At 41.0% G+C, this 21,838-nt stretch overlaps 1 protein-coding gene across 3 annotated transcripts in view; it reads left to right on the top strand.

The window, feature by feature from the left end:
* The first annotated feature begins 5,741 nt into the window (after positions 1-5,741).
* Positions 5,742-21,838, top strand: part of LOC110966950 (uncharacterized) — a 27,770-nt gene continuing 11,673 nt past the window's right edge. Inside the window, exons 1-3 of one of the 3 annotated variants that reach the window (XM_051946574.1) lie at positions 5,742-7,303; positions 10,607-11,530; positions 17,891-18,159. In XM_051946574.1, the coding sequence (XP_051802534.1) occupies positions 6,266-7,303; positions 10,607-11,395 (1,827 nt within the window). In that variant the 5' untranslated portion in view covers positions 5,742-6,265 and the 3' untranslated portion in view covers positions 11,396-11,530; positions 17,891-18,159. Of the gene's footprint in view, positions 7,304-10,606; positions 11,531-16,844; positions 17,451-17,890; positions 18,160-21,838 lie in introns of those variants that run through there. The other 2 variants (XM_022216450.2, XM_051946573.1) reach the window with 2 other exon arrangements.

Here is a 21,838-nt window from a genome sequence, read left to right as displayed (position 1 = left end):
TATCCTGGACTTAACTCATATCTAGACAAAAGTCATTTTGATCTGGTTTTGAGAATTTTTAAGATTATTAACCCTCCTGTTGTCCTCATTTACGGGCACTAAAAAATGTTGTTTCCTTGTCTGATAAAAATACAAAAATTCACCAAAAAAATTCGCCAAATTTCTGAAGATTTGCAAAACCTTCAGGTAGAAAATTCCAATAATTTCTTAAGATTCCTATAAAGTTTTACTTTAAAAAAAAAAATCCCCAAATTTGGCAAGAAATAAAATTTAAAAAATAAAAAAGTAAACTTGTAAATATTTTCAAATTGTAAATAATTTTGCTGCATTTTTAGGTGATATTTTTCTGAATGGTCTTAAAGAAAATATTAGAAGTTTTACTGATATTTTTTTGGGGGGGGATTTGAAGATTTTTACTTATTTTTTTTAAATATTTACAATTTTTTTATTTTTTAAACTTCTATTTCTTGCAAAATTTGGGGATCTTTTTAAAAAATAAAAGGGAAACTTTTAAGGAATTTTTTGAATTTTGTTCCTGAAGGTTTTGCAAATTTTCAGAAATTTTGGGGATTTTTTTTTTTGCAGAATTTTTGGATTTTTTTCAGACAAGGAAACAATATTTTTTGAAGACAACAGGAGGGTTAAAACTGCTTCAAGCAATCCTTCATATTTTGAGAAGCAACACGTAATCTTTGCTACTACTGCATGTAGAAAGTATATTTGAGAGAGAAATTCTAATAAATGTTATTTTCATTGCTCATTCTGTGCACATATTGGTGCTGATCGTACATGCAGTCCTTATTTTCACCTGAAAATCAGTGTTTTCATCTTATTTTAATCTTTTCGGATACTTACCTGGGACCTTATTTCTATATTTAAAAATCTTATTTTAAGATTTCTTATCAAGTAAAATCTTCTTGCTGCATGGACAGATAATTTCACTAGTTTTAGGTGATTTTACTCTTTAATTTAGTGTTTAAATCTTACATTCGGTCTGCCCTTTTTGCAGTGTAAGAGCAGAATCCAGCTGCATGTTTGTGTTCATCATAATGGACGGAGCTGGAGAGGCTGGAAAACGGACAGAAGCGGTGATTTGCAGCCGCTTTTTATTCCACATTGACTTTAAAATGAGCTGCCGTCGTGTGTTCCCGTGTTATTTATGGAGAAGTGGGAGGCTGATTGGAGGAAAACTGAGACTCCAGAAACACAGAGGGAGGCTTTTATCAAACTTTTCTTCCACTCTGCCTTCAAATTACACAAAAACACACAAATATCAGGGGAAAAACTACCAGCTAAGAGCAGCTGTTTCTGTTTATAGCTTCATAACATCTGTATTATCCACAGCAGAAAGAAGGTTTGATTTAAAACAAAATATTAAAAAATATATTTTAAAATATAGATACACCATTAAATGACAGAAAAAATATATTTTACTTTCTTTAGTGCTGGTACAATCCAAAAATTCAGCAAAAAATTTCCCAAATTTCTGAAAATTTACAAAACCTTCAAGAGGAAAATTCCAATGATTCCTTAAAAGTTTTGTGTAAAAAAAAAAAAATCCCCCAAATATGACAAGAACATTGTTGTAAATATTTTCAAAGAAATGAGTAAAAATCTTCCCCCCAAAAATCCTAAAAATATCAAAAGTGATTACGTATACATCAGTAAAACTTCTGATATTTTCTTTAAGAACATTCACAAAAAAATCTACCAAAATCAAAATTTTTAATGGGTCAATTTGACCTGCAGGACGACACGAGTTAAAATACATAAAATAAAATGTCCTGTTATTCTTGCTGTGAACAAACTTAATTGGCAGACAAACATGGTTTAATTACTGGACAGTGTTCAGGTTTCTCTTATTTTCTGGTTTTATCTCTCAGACTTCAGCAGTCGGACTTTATTAGAGAAAACCCGAACATGGTTTCAGCTCCTCTCATGTCAGTTTTGACCTTTTTTACCTCATCAAAAGAAACATCTCACTTCAGACCCAGACCAGAGCTCGTATGAGGACCGTAGAACTGCAATTTACGAATCACAGCCGTCTGTGGAACAATAACTAGACGCCATTCAGTCTGAGTGGAAGCAGAGTTCACCAAGTTTACACCGAATAAACCGACTGTTTTGGTTTTATTCAGCCTTTTATGTGTGTTCCCAGAAAATAAAAATCAAAAGCTAGTTCCTCAGAAAGATCTCTGGTTCTTCAGAGCAACATCACCAACTGAAAGGTGATTTTTCATGAAACGTGGTGAAGTCTTTTTCATTTTTATTGTAGTTTTTTATTATTATAATCAATATTTTCATTATCTATGAATTATTTGGTCGATAAAACACCATAAAAAAGTGAGAAATATCCACCAGTTTTACAAATTTCAAGCTGAGATCTTAAAAATGTTGTTCTGTCTGAGAAAAAAATCCAAAATATTAAATCTGTTATAATGGAAGTGACCAGAAAAAACGACCGAAACGATTTAATTCCTGTTATCGAAGTAGAACCAGGTGCTTTCACAAAGGCCTTTTATGAACACAGAGAAAAGAGGATTGTTTAATCAACTTCAAATAATTGCTTGAGTTCAATTCAAAAACATTATTTGTCCCTTCAGGGCGGTTCGTACAGCTGACTCCTTCTTGGACGTCCCTTCGTTCTGCCCCTAGTCATGCTGCTATAGGCCTAGGCTGCTGGGGGACTTTTCTTGACGCACTGAGCCCTTCTCTATCTACCTTTACATTTAATATGTATACCGTTATTGCAGTACATTCACTCTGTTTCCCCCTGTGCTATTTCTCCGAGTGTCCCTGGTCCCAGAGCTGGATGCTTCAGATCTGCGGTCGATGTTCCACCAGCTGGTCCAGTCTCCACCATGTCCACTGTGGGATGCTGCTACTGACCTTCCACCAGCCCTCTGCTTCCAATTCCCTTTTTCCACGAGTCAACTCTGCATCGCCTTCAATATACTGTTATGCTAACTTACATACTGTTTGAATTTTACTGCTAGCTATATAAGGAGTATGTTTAATGTCAGAGCCGTACATCATCAGAGTAAACTATGAGTCAGTTTTCAATGTTAGCTTATACTTTGTCTGTGTCACATATCCTGTCATGCATGTATTCAAATGTGTGTTGTGTTTTCCTTGCTTTCTCACCCCTCCCTCTTCTCCCATCCCTCCCCCTTGCCCTCTTCTGTCCTTCTCAACCCGCCCGGCCAGCAGGCAGATGGGTCCCCCCTATTTAGAGCCGGGTTCTGCTCGAGGTTTCTTCCCTGTTAAAAGGGTGTTTTTCCTTGCCACTGTCGCCTTTGGGCTTGCTCTGGGGGTCAGGCATATGGGTTCTGTAAAGCGTCTTGAGACGATTTGACTGTAATTGACGCTATATAAATAAAATTGAATTGAATTGAATTGAATTCAAGGCCCGAAGCAGCAGCTGTTCAGCAGAAACAGCATCCATGTGGAGGTTAAAACGGGATAAAATAACACCGAAATTAAACAACGGAACATGCTGAGATGGGAATAAAGTCAAATATCATGTCGACATTAATGGTAGTAAAGTTCAGAGGTGTTAGATAAGAATTTAAATATAAAATAAACAGTTAAAAAAGAACAAAAGTTAAAGTGCAAGATAATCCAAATTATGCTGACGAGTAGCTTTTATATTAATGTGAACGGTTTCAGTTAGATGAACTTTAATCATTTGTTTCCTCTCAGATGCAGAGTTTGTGTCGCTGCTACTTAATTTTAAGCAACTTTAACTTTCCATTTTTTTAACCTAAAATGTAAAACACGATTTTTTCTTCAGAAATACTGTTTGAAGAAAAAAGACAGTTCAGTTGTAGGAATAAAAATTGAAGAAATTCAAAGATGCTCAACGGTAAAGGAGCAGTAAACTGAATTTTTGCACTTTTGTTGATGTTTGAAAACCAGTTTAAAGGGGAAAATGTATTTTCTCGTTGGTAAAATCTACAAAAGTGAACTGCAAATCACCAAAACAGAAAAAAAGTGACATTAATCCAAAATGGAACTTTACTTAAGCTAGATCAGATACACTTTTTACAGTAAAAATGGTTCCTGAAGGAACATATTTTTGCTAAAAACTCCAGTTATGGTGCCTTGTAACGCTTCTCTGGGCGTTCTTTACAGTTCTTCCTTCTCTTGGTGTTTATTTTTTAATGCAACTGGTTTGAGTTAGATAAACTCAAATCATTTGTTTCCTCTCAAATGAAGACTTTGAATCCCTGCAACTTAATTTTTAGCTTTATTTAGTAAAAATGTACATGTTTTTGCCCAAAAATTCCATTTATGGTAGCTAAAGGAACCATTTTTTGACGCACCTTTGGAGGTTGTTTACAGATCTTTCTTCTCTTGGTGGTTTTTTAATGCAACTGCTTTGAGTTAGATGGACTTTAATCATTAGTTTCCTCGCTAATGAAGAGTTTGAATTGCTGCTACTTCATTTCAATTTTAAGCTTAAGCAATTTTAAGCTTTATACAGTAGAAATTGACATATTTTTAACAAAAAAATGCCATTCATGGTGGCTAAAGGAACTATTTTTCGATGCATCCTTTGGGCGTTTCTTTCCAGATCTTCCTTCTTGGTGGTTCTTCTATGGATTCAGTGTTCAGAACCATGTTTGCTTCCAGTTATCACCTTTATTTCTCTGTCTGTGTTTGTATTCTGTGTGTTTTAATCTCATGAATTTTTGATGGCTCCTGTGCTGCACTCTTTTAGTTACTTAAGGCTGCACTCCAGATAAACTTGAATGATTATTTCAGAGTGAGTTCTCATTATCCATGCACACATACAAACACACACAGTACCGTCAGAGCTACATATTTAAACACAGCAGCAGCAGAAGCAGCATGTCGTGTGAAAGCAGAAGCTCTGGAGGATTTGAAGCTGCAGCTCGGTTACTTTCACTCTTCATTGTCTCTTTTATATATCCAGACTAATGGTCATTACAGGCTGACAGCTGTCTGTCCACAGGAATCTCCTTACCCTGCAGATTACACCGAGCCTCTGTTTTATCCTGCTCCTGTACAGTAGAGAACGCCAGAGCATGAAGTCATGCTTTAACGGGGCACTACCGGAGGAGTAGATTGCTGTGCTGACTAACAGAATGACAGATGCTTTGAGTGTGTCGCTGCTGAGTGACAGCAAACTGTCAGGGCTTTTTGTGTGACTCCGCTGCCGTCTTTTCATTTCGGATGCTGCCAGAGAGGGAGGGACCCTTCGAACGCCGCCGCAGCCGACTGAAGAGACACCTAGGAGGCATGTTTGAGCTCGTCAGAAACAAGAAATCTAATCCAGACAGCCAAGAATTGGAATTCAAATGAGAAGCTCCCGAAAATAGCAGCTGTCTCTGCATAATTGGAACAAATGGAAGTTGGATGTGTGGCAGAAAATAAAAACAAGAGAGGGGGGGGGAACAAGAACTGGGATGTAACGTGACACTATTTGCTGACAGTTACAATAAGCTGCTGGCTGCTGTTTGGAGCCGAGCAGCTTGTAGTTTCTGTCAAAACTGCTGCTGATCCCTGATCTCATAGGTTGCAATTATGTCCCCCCCCCCCCCCCCCCCCCCCCCAACTCCCTTCCTGCTCCTTTAAACCCCCCTCTGGTGTCCTAAGCAGCATTTAATTGTAAGGGGCTGAGCCGGGGGAAGCAGTAATCAGATGAGGCATCACGTGGGAACACATTCAGGGAGGGGGGGATTAATAGCACTGATTGAACTTCTGGGCAAATTGGAGGTGGGGCGGGAAAAGCGGTGTCAAAAGGAGTTGCGGAGCGGCGAGGATGGGGGGAGGAAGGGAGTAACAGCAGCGAGAGGGAGTGGGAGGAAGAAAGAGCGAGAGGATAGGAGGCAGAGCAGCGCAGTGCGGGGGGGAGAGAGAGAGCGGCGTACGAACGAAACCTCCACCGCTGCCGAGCCAGAGAGACGACGGCAGCCGGAGAGAGAAGACCGACACCGGAGAGGGCCTGGGCTGCTCAGAGGCCGGCCGGAGAGGGGGTGAGGGGCTCTGGAGCTCCACAACTGAGGAGGGAGGAGAGGCTCACAACGAGGAGGGGGAAGGCAGGGAGATAATCAGGATCCAGCAGGGGGAAAAGAGGAGTGGGTGGGTGGCTGAGAAAAGTTTTGGAGGCAGAGTGGGAGCAGGAGAAGATCAGAGCGCCGGCGTTCATGGCAAAGACAGGAAGAGGTTCATGGAAGAAGAGGGGGAAGTCCTCCTGTTCTCCTTCGTTCTGTGATTCTGCCGGACACCATCCATCACCATGTTCTCTGACAGCGGGGCTCCGGTATCCGGGGAGCAGAAAGCCTTCAAGCCCCACGCCCCTCACTTCATCCCCTGGCTCCGCGGCAGTCTGAAGCCCCACCACAGCAGCGACCTGGGGCTCAACGGGCCCTACAAGTCCGGCTCAGAGGCCCGGAACAGCCTGACCCCGCTGGAGAGGGCCAAAGGCATCGGGTTCTTCTCCATCCCGGGGAAGGAGCGGGCGAAGAAGGCCGAGCTCCGGTGCAATGGCGTGGGGATGGCGAGGATGCTGCCTGTGGTGCTGAGGGGCCACCACCTCCTGAAGCACAGGGAGGAGAGTCCAGCCAGGCGGAAGCAGACCAAAGAGCCCAGCGCAGAGATCAGCTCAGGGGACGGACCTCAGGGCGACGCCTCCTCCACCCCTCAGGAGAACCACACCTTGGTGAGGAACCACCTGAGCCTGAGACGCCCGCAGAACGACGGGACTTCAGGTAGGAAGTATGGGCCCCTGGTGGGACCTCCGCCGGTTCCTCTGCCTGCACTGCTCTCCGAGGAGACGAACTGTAAGCTGCCTGCTGTGATGGAGGACCGGAGGGGGAAGGCTTGGGATGGAAACACCTCCTACCACCACCACAGAGAGCTCCGGTCCTCCAGCTGGCTGAGCTCAGACTCTCAGGGACTGATGGAGAAGCAGCAGAGCTTCAGCTACATCAACAAACACAGCAGGAGCTCCCAGAGCCAGAGGGACCTGAGGGAACCACCTGTGGAGGGCTTCACCAGGCCCCTCAACGGACTCATCTTCTCCACAGAGGTTCCCCACAGAGGCCTGGGCTGCACCACCACACTACGAGGCCCCCGGAGGCCCAACTCAGAGTGGATCGCCATCCTGGGCCAGAACCAGACGGGGGTGCAGCCCAGACCCAACAAGGATGGGGAGTCGGTGAAGAAGGAGGCGGGATGCAGCCGGAAGGTGGTTCGGAACCAGATTAAACGAGTGATGGACAACCTGGAGCAGGTTCTCAAAGCCCTGAGGGACGTTCACCAGGAGATGAAGGAGGTAACGTAGAAGATTTTTGTTGGTTCTGCAAAGTTCAGATGAAAGAACTATTAAGATGCAGAAAGATGAAAGCAAAGAACTTCACTGAAAAGCAATTGGACCTGTCATTTGAGATCTTAAAGAAGTTTCTCCAACCGAAAAGAGAAGTCCAGCTGCTTTTTCTTGAAGTTGTTCAATCTTCATCCAAGAGGCAAGAACCTGAAAGAGAAGTTCAGCTGCTTTTTGGTTCTTGGGTTTCTTTGGTTTTTCAGTTTAGGCTTATGTAGGTTCCTGAAGATGTTTCCTCCTCACCCAAGAGGCAGTTAAAGTGAAACATCTTCAAGAACCAAAAAAAAAACTAAGTCTAACTTCTGTTCAGGTTCCTCGGCTTCTTAAGCTCTTAGGATCTTTTAGGCGCGTAAAGACATTCAATTCAATTCAATTCAATTTTATTTATATAGCGTCAATTACAGTCAACTCGTCTCAAGACGCTTTACAGAACCCAAATGCCTGACATTTCATCTTCATCTGACGTTTCATCTTCTTAGACAAAGGTGGAAAACTTTCAAGAACCTTGAAGAGAAGCTCAGCTGCTTTGTAGGACCCTTGGGTTCTTGGATTTCTTACCTTCTTAAGGCTTCTAGTTTTTTAGATTAAGGCTCTTGTAGGTTCTTAAACATGTTTCATCAAAGACGCAAGACAATGTCATGGGTGAAGGTAAAACATCTTCAAGAACATACAAGATGAATCCAATTTCTTTTTAGGTTTTCTGTTTTATGGTATTTTATGTTCATTTAGTTTTTTCGCCTTCTTGGGTGAAGGTGAAGCACCTTCAAGAACCTAAAAGGGAAGTCTGGCAGCTTTTTACTGAAGGTTCAGGATTCTCTTTTAGGTTCTTGAAGACATTTCACCTTCATCCAAGAGGCTCTGAAGATAAAACGTCTTGAAGAACCTGAAAGAGAAGTAAGGCTGTTTCATGGGGTCTTGTTTCTTCGGTTCTTAGGCCTGTAGGTTCTTACATGTTGGCTCTTTTGGGGTTTTTAAGACATTTCACATTCACCAGTTGCTTTTTATTGAATGTCCTAGTATGCTTTTTTAGGTTCTTGAAGATGTTTGACCTTCCATCTGTTTGTTGAGGTTCCTTAGATTTGCAGGTTCTCGGATTTTAAAAGTTTTAAGTCCAGTTTCTTCTCACCAGGACGACCGTGACCTCTGTGACTGAGAACCTAAAAGACAGAAGCTCTTTACTGTTTCAAATTCATCCATTTCTTTCCAGAGCTGAAAGAAAAACAAATCGGTTGAGAATGAGGCCAGAGAAGTCGCTGCATCCTCTCACAACAATCCAGATGTTTCCCTCACGCTGGAAATGTTCACGCTTATGCTAAAGAACCTCGAGGGCTCGAGCACTCACAGATAACAAGCCGGAATACGAATGCACGTCCTCAGCGGAATTTAACATGCATTAAAAAAGTCGTCGGCACAATTTCCAAACTGTTTCTCTGCCCGTCGTCGGCCTGCAGACGAACAAAAGCGACACTCGGCTCAGTTTCCACAGAGGTGAATGAGACAACAGCTACGGCCCATTTAACCGATGCATCCAGAGGTTGGTGAGATGATGCCGTGTGACATCAGGCCCAACCTCCCCCCTCATCTCTGCCTTCTTATGGACAGATGCTGCTCCGGGCACAGCTGGATGGCGTCTGATGCTTTTTATAATCCATTTAACCAGAGTATCTCTGCCTCATCCAGTAAAAAGTGACACGAGAATCTGGCCTCATGGCATTTTGATCTGCATCTGTGGGGTCACAGCTAAAACCCGAGGTAGCAACCTCATCATCCGGGCGGCCAGATTTTATGTGACTGTTATTAATACGACGCTGATGAAAGCGCATATACGCTGCGAAGAAAATAAAAGAACTGGGAGGACAACGGGCAGAAGGCAGACGCTGTAATGGAAAATCACAAATTTTCACAACAGAGACAACAGATCAAAGGCAGATACGGCACCAGAAGACTTTGGTCACATATTTATTTCAAAGCCTCTGTTTTATTATGCTGTTGCATGAGGAGCGAGCCTCAGTTTATTTAATAGTCAATCACTGTCATAAAAGTAACTGAAGTGAGCCTTGAAAGCCTTTTAGACAAATAATATAGCAACACGAAGAAGTACAAAATATCAGAAAAGCGAGCTGGTGCGTGAATGTGAGAGCGATCAAAGGCGTTCTGACGGATCAAAAACAGCACTTAGAGTCAAATAAAACTTAAATAACTGAGCTGTTTACAGCATGTTTCTCTGCTGTATATGTGCAGACCCGAGAGGTCAGAAAACATTGTTTTTAATAAACAACGCTGTGCAGAGCAGAAGATGAAAACCAGAGTCGTGTGCTCTTTTATCTCCTCTGATTCCTGACATTAACAAGCAGCACCTGCCCAGAGTCACTCCATGTGCATCTACATGCTGCACTTCAAAGGAAAATCAAAATGCCTCGCTCGAAAAAAAGACAAATCAGGTCATCTTTTGACATCAGCAAGGATGTTGTTGAACACAGAGAATGGAAAAAAAAACTTCATCCAACAGCAGCCGAGGATTTATCTGTGGAGCAGGTGGTGAGTCGGGTCAGACGTTTTCCCCAGCGTCATTTTCTCCAGCATCACTGTACGAGCGTGCACGTGACCGCTTTGTGTTTGCATGTGTGCAAACATTCATGTGTTACAGGTTATGCACTCCTTTAACCTTCCTGTTGTCCTCATTTTTGGGCAACAAAAACACATTGTTTCCTTGTCTGAAAAAAAATCCAAACATTCTGTAAAAAAATTTCCCAAATTTGTAGAAATTTGCAAAATCTTCATTAAGAAAATTCCAATAATTCCTTAAAAGTTTCCCTTAAAAGTTTTATTTTAAAAAATGCCCCAAATGTGGCAAGAAAATTCTTGTAAACCAAAAATCTACCAAAATCCAGTGAAATTTACAATAATTTTCTTGCCAAATTTGGGGGATTTTTTTATTTAAAAAATAGAACTTTTAAGGGAAGCTTTTCAGGAATTATTGGAATTTTCTGAAGTTTTTGCATATTTTCAGAAATTTGGGGATTTTTTTGCAGAATTTTTGTATTTTTTCAGACAAGGAAACAATATTTTGTGGTGCCCGTAAATGAGGACAACAGGAAGGTTAAATATATTAAAGTTATTTTACAAATTTGATTGATTTTTGAATGGAATTATGTTTAATTAGTGTCTAAATACGTCCTTTAATGGTTTGCATAAGTGACATTTTTATGTTTTTTGCATTTATTAAAGTAAAATCTGCTGATTCTGTGTTTGTAGGTGGTGCAGCAGATCGACTATCTGACGTCGTCCATCGATCTGAATGAGGAGGAGCAGCAGGAGGCCGGAGGAGATGGAGCCAAGCCTCCCAGCGACAGCAGCTACAGTTCAGGTTCTAGCTCCAGCGAGGTGACGGTGGGCAGCTCCATCCAGAGGCCCTCCGTGCTGGAAAACCTGCCAGGAACCATGGAGTCTTCTGGCTTCCTCCGGAGGAACCATCCCTGCAGGAGCCAGTCTCCAGTCTTGGCAGCTTTATCGGAGAGGAGTCGGACTCTGCGGTTCACCTGCAGCGTGGGATCTCCTCCCAGACAGGGTGGGCTGCTGCAGTGCTCCAACAACCTCCCATCCCGTGATCTGTCTCCACAAAGAAGCCTCCCGGTTCGGCCTCCCACTCCCGGCCTCTCGCCTCTCACGGTAAACCTCCATCCTCCCGGCAGCCCCGGTTCTCTGCCTCCCTCCCCCTCCTCCTCCTCCGTCAGGGTCTCCCCCCTGTCTCCGAAGCCTCACCCACCTCCAGCCCTCAGCCCTTCTGTCATCATAGAGACCCCACAAAGCCCTTCTGCTGCCGGCCGCCCACCCACCGACTCCATCAAAGAGCGGCAAGCAGCAGGACCGCCACACCTCAGCGCCGCCTCTGCAGCCAAACCACCTGCAGCTCAAGGCCGCAGGGGTCGCAAGCCGCCGCCGTACCCCCACCACAGACTCTCTGAACAAACGAAGAAGGCGAAGGAGCCCCGCGAGGCTCCACCGTACCCTGAGAAGAGAAGGCTGCTCTCGACCACAGTGTGAGCAGGAGGGGCGGAGGCCGATGGAACATATTCACAGCACCAGCCGCCAGTCTGCAGGAGGGGAGGGCGAATCGAGACTCGTCGAGCTGAGCCGAAACCAAGTTTCCAAGGTGACGGGACGCAGATGCAACTTGAGGTGAGTATGTCAGTGAGAACGGCTTGATTCTGCTCCTATACAAACCTCCAGAGTCCATACAGCACACTGGACATACACAGGGGGCATCACAACATCTGTCAGGGTCACTGCTCTGGTAACAAGAGAAACCATACAGATGTTCAAGCTACACTTTATCGCTGAGTTAAACGGCAAAAGCAGAAGTAGAAGTATTTTGCTTACTTTTTCAAGTATTTTTGAGCTTTCATAACTTCAGAAGTGCAGGACGGACGAATGTCTTTGAAGTTTTTCGAGTTTTCTCAAGTGAATTGTGAGAAAACGAATCCTGTACTAATGCTTGTTTCTACGACTCCATATTCGAAATTCATACAGAACACTGGACATGCGTAGGGTATACAGATGTAAATAGATTGAAATGTGAGTGAAACTGTAATTATTGCTAGGTAAGAAGACATTTTTTTAAAATTTTGCATACTTTCACAGCATTTTTTAGGTTTAATAACTTCACAAGTGCACAACAGAGACGTGCATTTTCTGTGGAAGCTTTCAAAGTTTTCTACAATTAATTATCAGGGTACCAATGCTTGTTTCTGTGACTCTACGACACAGACATTAGAAAACTTTCAGTTCATACAGAACACTGAACACACATAGGGCATCACAACATCTATCAGGGTCACTGCTCTGGTACCAAAAGAAACCATACAAATGTTCGCACTTCACTCCACAACAAATCTATAATGATATCTTGAAGATGACAAGACAAAAATAATTCCATTTCGCTTACTTTTTCAACCATTTTTGACTACATAAGGGCAGGACATAGAGAGAGAGAGAGAGAGAAAGAGAGACATTTTCTCCAGTTTATTATCAGAAAACAGTAGACAAGCTTTGGGTACCAATGCTTGTTTCTATGACTCAGAGAAACATATATTAAAAAGGTTTTGAATCCACAGAAACCATATAGATGTTCTCACTGCACTCCATCTCACAGTTTAAGGGCAAAGACAAAGGCAGAAATAGATGAAAATTTGTGAGGAAACTGTAATTATTTAAAGATGACAAGTCAAAATATGTTCATTTTCAGGGTTTTTGATCTTTTGCAATTTCATAAATGCGGGAAAGGGATATTTGTGGGAAGTTTTCTCCTGTGAATTATCAGAAAACATGAGACAAGCTCAGGGTAGTGATGCTTGTTTCTATGACTCAGTAAAACAGATATTAAAAAGGTTTTGAATTCACAGTGAACACACACAGGGCAACACAACATCTGTCGAGGTCACTGCTCTGGTAACAAGAGAAACCATACAGATGTTCTCTTGATCTTTCAGTTTGAGAGCAAAGGCGAAGGCAGAAATAGATGAAAATGTGTGAGGAAACTGTAATTATTGCAAGATGACAAGGCAAAGTAAGAGCTCATTACTGTAGTGCTCTTCACTCACTGCAGCCAGACGTTTCCACTCACATGTATCAGCGTCGTCTGGGGGAGATGATCGCTGTCAGGAAGCTGTAACGAGAAACTCTTAGACTCAGCAGCACGGGGAAGCAGCGAGGTCAGAGATCTGTGATAGATCCGAGAGGAAAAAAGGTCCTGTAATAGGAGTGAAGAAGCTAATATAATATGAAGCGAGCAGTTGGAGTGGCTGCGAGCCGACTGGGTCACCGGGGAGGCAGGGGGCAGCTGGTCCACTGTCGTACCCTTCACCGGGCCCCTGGTGTTAGAAAAATCCCATCTCCTCTGCTGCCTCTGGCCTGACCGACCCGGCCGCAATCTCCATCTGTTCCCCTCCAAATGTCAGAGGATGTGGAGGCAGAAACAGGGGGCAGGTGTGCCGAGAGCCGGAGGATTGATTACATAAACGCAGCGCTGCAGATCGATGGCTCGTTCATTTGGGTCACCCGCAGACATCCTCTCCCAAATGTTGCTTTAATTTACCATTTTAAAACAGGAATAAAACCCGAGGTTATTCTATATTTTCTCTCATTGTCAGCAAATCCAATGAAAAAAACCCAAAACCAACAGTGTGCTAGTTCATCTCTCAGCTTTGACCTACCAATTACTCTCTCCACTTGGCCGAAAATAAACTGCAAAAACAATGAAAATCTGGCAGCAAGAGTGCCTGAAACAGTTCCTACATGTACCTCAAACACAGTATGTAGCCTTTTTTTTTTCATTTACCCGGTGTAATTTCATTAAAACACACGTAAAAGCATAATATAAATAGTAAATACCATTAAATGAAACATATTCAGATATTGATTGAGAAAGATTCCATGTAAAATCACCAGACTGTTTTTTATATACGGTAACTTCAGTATATTTAATGAAGCCATGCAAAGTTTTAACTTCATACTGTGAATATTTTCAGAGCTACAGTACCTTGAAGCATGTAGAGGGGGGTCTAAATTTCACACTTTTTCCTTAATTTCTGAGCCCCATAATTTCATCAGAAATTTTCAAAGCTGAAAAACACATTTGAGTTCTGTTAAAAACTGAAACCTGATCACTTTTACATACACTGGTCCTTGACTTACGTTGGAGTTCCATTCCTACAGTTTGACGGAAGTCAGAACTCCGGTGAAAATGTAAACAAAGCCATTATGTGCATCACGATATCAATCCGTTCTTTGGAAAAGTCATGTATACCAACGATAATTTCACTTCGATGGAGACGGATTTCCCTTTCTTTGAAGCACTGCCATCAGAAGACTTAAGCTGGGAGACGTAATGAAGGACAAAAAGTTAGTGAATGTAGCACAATCCAAGGTGGAGTACGACCGGAGAATGGAAACAAAGACATCTGATAGCGCAGCGTGAGGACGTATTCATCCGCTAGCCATCTAGTTCCCCATAACCAGTTCCAACGTAACGACGAAACGTTGTAGGTCGAGGATGTTGTAAATCAAGGACCACCTGTATAGGTAAAAGTATTCAGTTGCAGCTTAAATTGGTGGTAATCAGAGTGCAGTTTGGCACTAGATTACAAAGGAGGGTTACTTTTTAAGGTGTGAATATTCACTCTAAAATTTGTGCATGTTCTAACCACAACAATCACGGAGAACCATAAAGAACGGGGGCCTTGGAGAACTACTGTGCAGTTCTCAATGGATAAGAAGCACCATTTCTCTTGATGTCCTCGTCCAGTATCATTTTTCTCCTTTCCAACACCATTAACACCATCTAACATAACAAACCTGAATTCTACATATAACCTGAATTATGCCCAGTAGTTTCTTGCTGTTTTGCTGCACTTTGAGTTAATGTTGTGGTCGAAGCTGTTGGAAAAAGCTCAAAAGGACGATTAGAGCATCTGTTCCTGTAAATATTTTCACCACATTCCTGCAGTGTAAAGCCGTCGTGGAAAGCTGCCATAAATGAAACACAACAACACTTGGCACAATTCAGAATAACAGAGTTCACCCAGATTCTCAAAGGAGAAGCACGGCTGTAACAGCCTTTATACTCAGGAATTCCTTTTCATTCTACAGTAAATATAGTTTTCTAACTTTATCTTCATAAAAGAGATGCTGAGTCCGACTTCTCATAAATATAAAACCTTTAAGAGATTATTAAAAGAACGCTTCTCCTTTTTAAACTCAAACTAAATGGATAACTAACATATAAATAAATGATAACCAAGCTTACCGTTCAGTTTGTTATCAAAAGTTCGTTCTGCTCCCCTGCTGCCGTATAAATGCAGTTTTAAAAAAAGTTGTAAAAGTGTGAAACTAGCTGGGTTAAATGCACTGGACTTGATCAAACGAGCTCAGTAAACTCAAGATACGAAGTTGGATCAACTACTAACACAGACATGGTGGTTATAGACAGAAGTGCTTTTACATTTTCTATGTTTGTTTAATTTAGATTTTGAGAACTTACAACCTTAGAGTCAGTTCAAAGACAATCTGTGAAGCTGCTGCTGGTTAAATTATAACTTTATAAGGATTGAATTCAGGACTAATCTTTGTCATGGTTTGATTTATTTGGATTATTATGAAAAGAAACTCAGAAATTAGTTTAGCAAAGACACACAGCAAGTTTCCACCATGTCTGTTTCCTCAAATTACAGAAAACAAAAGTTTCTGGTGATGATTTACTCTCTAAGAGTGCATCCTGGGAAAGGGTTAGGCTTAATAATGCAGCATTTACTTGGTGCTGCTGCCTCAAGTCGACTGAAACCAGAAAAATACTCTGGCTGGTGTTTTGTCGTCCAAAAAAGGCTGAAGATGCAGTTTGTCCTCGACCTTTTTACTCCCCTCAGCATCAAACCAGCAAACAAGATGAAACTCTGTGACTCCAAAGTTCCAGAGAACATCTTGTTTTGCAGCTGATCTTCTGAAGATAAAAAATGTCACCAGAAAAGGCAGTTTGTTTAAACTTCTCCGTTTCCTCACAGCAGCATGACATGGGGAGAAAAGATGTAACAATAATGTAAATGTGCGCTGAAGCACGGAGCGGAGAAACTAGCGAGCATATTACAGCTTACAGTGAGATAAATCTACAGGTGTAGGGAATGACTTCAGTTCTGAACTTTGTCATAGTTATTTGGATGATGATGAAGAGAAACAACCAGAACTTAAAGACACACAGCAAGTTTCTATCTTGTCTGTTTCCTCAAACTGCAAAAAAATAAAATGTCTGACGAGATTTAACTCCTGGGAAATCTGCTTTTATACCAGTTTTGTTACTTATAAACTTAATTTAATAAGCTGAATGAACTCTTAGATGCTCATTCATTCAACTTAACCTATAAGAACCCATGTTTTAAGTGGTAAAAAATGATATTTTAAGCATAGCTAACTATATATATATATAATCCAGATAATTCCATGTTCTCCATTAAACTCCCACCTTTATCCATGTGCTAACATAACTGAACAAGGGTTTTCTAATCATCAATGAGCCTTTCAGCAGCATTAGCTAACACAATGTAGCATTAGAACACAGGAGTGATGGTTGCTGGAAATGTTCCTCTGTACCCCTATGGAGATATTCCATTAAAAATCAGCTGTTTGCAGCTACAATAGTCATTTACCACATTAACTATGTCTGCACTGGATTTATCATTCAATTAATGTGATCTTCATTGAACAAAAAATGCTTTTCTTTCAAAAATAAGCACATTTCTAAGTGACCTTAAACTTTTGAACAGTAGAGTAATAAAGTTCCACCAACTCTCTATTCGTTGTTAATGACTGAACATTTGAATCTGCATAACTTTGAACGCTTAAACACTCATTTTTCCTCAATTTGTTCTTCTGTAAATGCTGTTTTCTGTGCATGAGAATACAGAAAAATCCCACCTATTTTTACCCAACACCTCTGATGTTGCAGAAATCCAAATTACTGTCTCACGCCGTCGTAAACTACATTTCGGGGCAGCACTCTGCAGTGAACTACATTTCAGAGTCACCCTCGGCTCTGAGGAGGGATTGCAGGAGTTTCAGCAGCGGCACGACGGTGGATCATCTCGGTATCGCTGGCTAAAAATGCTCCTGATCAAAGCGTCCTAATGCACGCCATCGTAATCTAGGCCACTTCTTGGCAGGATGGAGCGAGGATCTTCCTGATGGTTGCGCTGTGATGGGGGAAAGTTGAAAGCCAACATCTCTGCTGGTGCCAGATGGTAAACAGTAGTGATACGTGTTCAGGGTTGGGATGACAGCTCCAAGTCCCATTGACAGCCCGAACCGACGACAAACAAAGAGCTATTGTGCTGCGGAGACTTTCGACTCGACGGAACGACTGACTTGAGAACACGTGTCACATTTTTTTCTCTTGTCAAGGACACAAGACTGGAAGTCAGAGTCGTGGCTTTGCTGTAGCGCCTTAATTATGAGACTCTGTGGGACTTTTGTCAAGATCTTGTTCAGCAGAGGTTTTCTCTGCAAGAAAACACACAATCCCAACCATATTCAGCATTAAAACACAGATGAATGACACAGCTGCACCGTAGTTCTTGAATCGAATTCGAAGAACAATCTAGATTTTCCTCTTGGCTTAACATAAAATGAAAAAATCCCTCCTGCAACCAGATCAGTTCTACATCCACCAGTTGTCACAATCTAAAGAATAAATCTGTTTTTAGCTCTTTTTTTTTCTAAAATCAAGTTTGAGAATCGATATTATGAGATGTATCACGACACAGAAGATAGCCAGGGATCAAAATGGAGGTAATAAATAAGTAAAAATTACTTTTGATTAGAAGATCAACAGAATGATACTGTAAATATATCAGAAATTTTATTAGTGAAAAAAATCTGTAATTTAACGAGATAAATCCCATAAGTTTCCATGAAACACATTAAAACCCAAAAACACACCACAGTAGCACCCTAAACTAAAACTACCAGTGGGTTCCTGTTTTCCTTTCTGAACAGTTCAAAGGTCCCTCTCTATCTCCCCACACATCCACCAACCACTGGAACACATCTCCAAAGTTCTGCTGAAGCTCAGCTTCCCCTCAGAAGAAGTGCTGCCAGATAATGGAGCCTTTTGAGAGGCAGCTGGCATCATGATTGGACGGTACGTTGGTCTGATCCAATCCAGCTTCAGCTCCAGAGACGGCAGGCGGGACGAGTCAACGGAGGTCGAGTGGACGAAGGCATGAAGCTGAGAATAATCCAGAAAACACCAGAGGAGGAGTGAGGTAATAAATCAGTTTTAAAATGCTGCTACTTTGGCTCTGAACCTTTATCTAGCTGTGGTCACTCTGTCTTCTGCAGTGATTTGATTGGTTATACGTCACCAATAAAACTCCTTTAACTTAACATCTGTAAACAAAACAAAAACGTATCAACAAGTTTTCTGTTAGAGTTTGTGTTCTTCTAAGTTTAACTCCAAGATTATAAAGCCTTTCATTTACTGCAGATGAATTTCTCCTCCAAGTGTCTCACTAATAATCATTATCAGCCTTAAAAACCCACAAACACCCCCCCCTCTATACTGGACCACACTTAGTACAGTCCGGTTCCCCCTTCTATAAATCTGCTTGGAATCTTCCACTTCCTGTTTGTCAAAGTGGCCTTCTACCTGGACAGGTTTAGTTGGAGCTCATCAACAAACATTTTGGGTAACTGCACTTTAATCTGGATGGATGACACTGAATTAGAGTCTGTTTTAATGAGACTGAGTTCAGATGTGTAGCTCTGTCATTAAATAGGAAATTATTTCTCAGAATTCACAGAGAAAAGTCTGAAATGTTTGCTAGGTTAGCATCCCACATGTTCTGTGGCTCAGCTAAAGCTAACTCTCTCCAACTTCTGGATCTCTGGAGTTACTTGTTGTTCAAATATCTTCTAGAGGTGCTGAAGCTCAGAAGGTCTGAGATGTTTGTTCAAAATCAGCTCATTTTCAAGTCTGATCTGAACTGTCCTCTTTAGTTTGAACTTTCCCTAAACTTAGGAGTTAATGACAGAGCAACACATCCAGACTCAGTCTCATTTATGTAGAGATTAAACTTCAGTGTCATTCATTGATGTTAAAGTGCAGTTTTTCACATGTTTGTTGCTCATGCTCCCGACCAAACCAGTCCAGGTGGAAGACGATGTGAAGAGAAGCTCCAGAGGATGAATATCACACATTTACGTTGGAAATAAATGTCCTTTAATTAGACATTGTCATGCAAAAGTTGGATTTCCCTTTAATGATGTTTAAATCTTTGTTATTTTGTTGATGTTGGTTTCTAAATGTTTTCTGACACTCGGCCCCAAACATTAAAACCTTCTACGGCTCACAAGCTGCAACAATTCACACATTATCAACGATCTTTGTGACTAAACTAAGATAAAAAGTGAAAAACTGTCTGATTCCTGCATCATGAATGTAAATCTTTTTGGTTTTTATGACAGTAAACTGAATATATTTGGGTTTGACATTTTATAAACCAAAACAAGAAATGAATTAGTGGAGAAAACAATCAACAGATTAATGGACAAAGAAAATGTGTTTTCCAACATATATGGCTGAATTCCTCCAACATTACAAGATACATACAATTTAAATTCAGTTTTATTTATAGAACACTAATTACAGGTCAAATTGTCTCAAGATGTTTTATTTTTATATTTTTATATTTTTTTGTCATATTTAAAATATGACAAAGTAAGAAATGTAAACCTCTTGACTAATCCAATTTATTATTTGGTTTTAAGAGACTAATCAACAACTAAAATAACTTTCTCCATTAAAACTAATAAACATGAGGTCAAATAGAAGGAACAGTTTTAAATCCTGCAGTCCCACGACGACAAGAATAAAGTTTGTGAACAAAAACTAAATCTGCTGCTGGATTCCATTAAAGTCCTGATAAATGATCATAAAGTGTGATCCTAAAGGTTCGTGGAGCTAAAAATCTCAAAGTAAAGATATCAAGTTGAACATCTGGATGGAGGCTGATAAAAGTTGACCTCCCTTCATTTCTCTGGAGCGACTCCATGGATTTTAGGGATGCTGGTTAAAGACCTGCTCTTCTAGTCGTCTTCCTTCTAGTCGCTGTAAAAAGTCACTCCATCCTCACCGACTTTAACACCTCTTCATGACAACTTGTTCTGCCTCCGACCTGGTGGAAACTCAAGAAACTCGAGAAAACCCGTCGAGACTCGGATTTTCGAAAAACTGGTGGGGCAGGGGAAGGTGTGGTGGGCGGTGGGGGAGTAGAGGGGGGCAGTGGGTGGAGTCTGGGTGGATCCAAGGCGGAGTCAGGGCGGAGAGTAGGTGGAGAGGTGGGTGGCAGCCTCCCCCCCTCTACTCCTCCCACCTCCCCTCCCACTCTCCGCCCTGACTCCGCCTTGGATCCACCCAGACTCCACCCATGTGGTCACTTGGAAACTACGATGTCAAAGGGACGACGAGTTTATTTCTTTTTATCTGATCTGTAGCTCAGTGAGTTAAGGGTTTACCTATGGAGCTGCAGGTTGCTGGTTCAAAACTAGATCCTTCTTAAATTTTTTGAAAATCCTGTCAAAGACAAAGAAGAAAACTGCCAGTGGTGGGACTTGATCCTGCTACCTTCCACTTGGTAGTCTCTCCTCTTATCCCTCTGAGCTACTCACTCAGGTACTAATTCTTCTTTTTTTTGCGCATTTATCATCGATTTTTTGTCGTTTTCGAGGTTTTTTTTTAAACTTGAGTCTCGACTCGACCGTTTTTCTCAGGAGGTTGGACTTCAGCCTTTGTGCTGGAGGGTTGAACCCTCAGTTCCAAGACTTTCCAAAGCCTCCACACCTCCCCAGTCCTCAGGACCTGAGCTTTCACACAGTCTGAGGGATGAAATTTTCTAAGTCCCACAATAGATCTCTGTTAGATTTAACTTTCAGACAGTCCAAGGACTGATATCTTCTAAGTTCCTGAGTAGTTCTCTGTTAGTTTGAACCTTCAGACAGTCTGAGGACTGAAGTTCTAAAAGTCTCTCAGTACTTCTGTGTTAGTTTGAACTTTGTGGTTAACAGAAGCCTTAAAACTTGTGACCATGAGTCTTGATTTCACATTTAGACCATCCATCTGAGTTCTTCTCAGACCTTCACCTGTGGGTTCTTCAGAAATCCTCAACAAACTTTGATTCTCTTCACTGAACAGTAAAGTTTGTGGAGATCAGAAGGTAACATTAGTTTGATCGATGCCTTCAACTACTAGTAGACTTTATCTGGAAAGCAGTTTTCTGAAATGAGCTCTTAGTAAATCTGTCCACAGTCAAACCAAGAACACAGAAAGAGGAAATGTTTGAAGAAACAACTTGATGTTTTCATTTCAGACTAGAAAACGCTTTAAGACCTTCATCTGTTTTTGCTCTTTTTCATCGTTTTATCGTCTCTTCTGTTTAATTTGATCTTCTAAAGTCTAACTGGTGTCTTTTCAAATGTTTTGTCTTTAGTTTGATTCTTCTTAAATCTTTAGTTTTGCTCTTTTCTCACCTTTTATTCTTTTCTAATGACTGATTTGATTTCTAAATGTTTTGTCTTTTTTATGTTTGTTGTTTTTTAAATGTTTTATCGGCTTGTTTGAAAAATTTCCTTTTCTTTCCCAATGTTTAATTTTTTAGATTAAATCTAAGGTTTTTCCTTTTTAAATGTTTTAACACCTTTTAATGTTTAATTTTATTTTTTAATGCTTCATTGTATTTTCTGTTTAATTCCTTTTTAAAGTTTTATTGTCTTTAAGATTTAATTTTGTAATTAAACATTACATTTTTAATTAAATGTTTTGTCTTTTTAAAGGTTTAATAATCTAATTAAATGTTTTATTTTTTAAATGTTTAATATTCTTGTTAAATTGTATTTTTAAATGTTTATCTAAAATATTTAATCTTTAATGTTTAATATTGTGTAAAA

Source organism: Acanthochromis polyacanthus, chromosome 4 (genome assembly GCF_021347895.1).
Source record: "Acanthochromis polyacanthus isolate Apoly-LR-REF ecotype Palm Island chromosome 4, KAUST_Apoly_ChrSc, whole genome shotgun sequence".
NCBI lineage: Eukaryota > Metazoa > Chordata > Actinopteri > Pomacentridae > Acanthochromis > Acanthochromis polyacanthus.
This window is presented reverse-complemented; position numbering and strand designations above follow the sequence as displayed.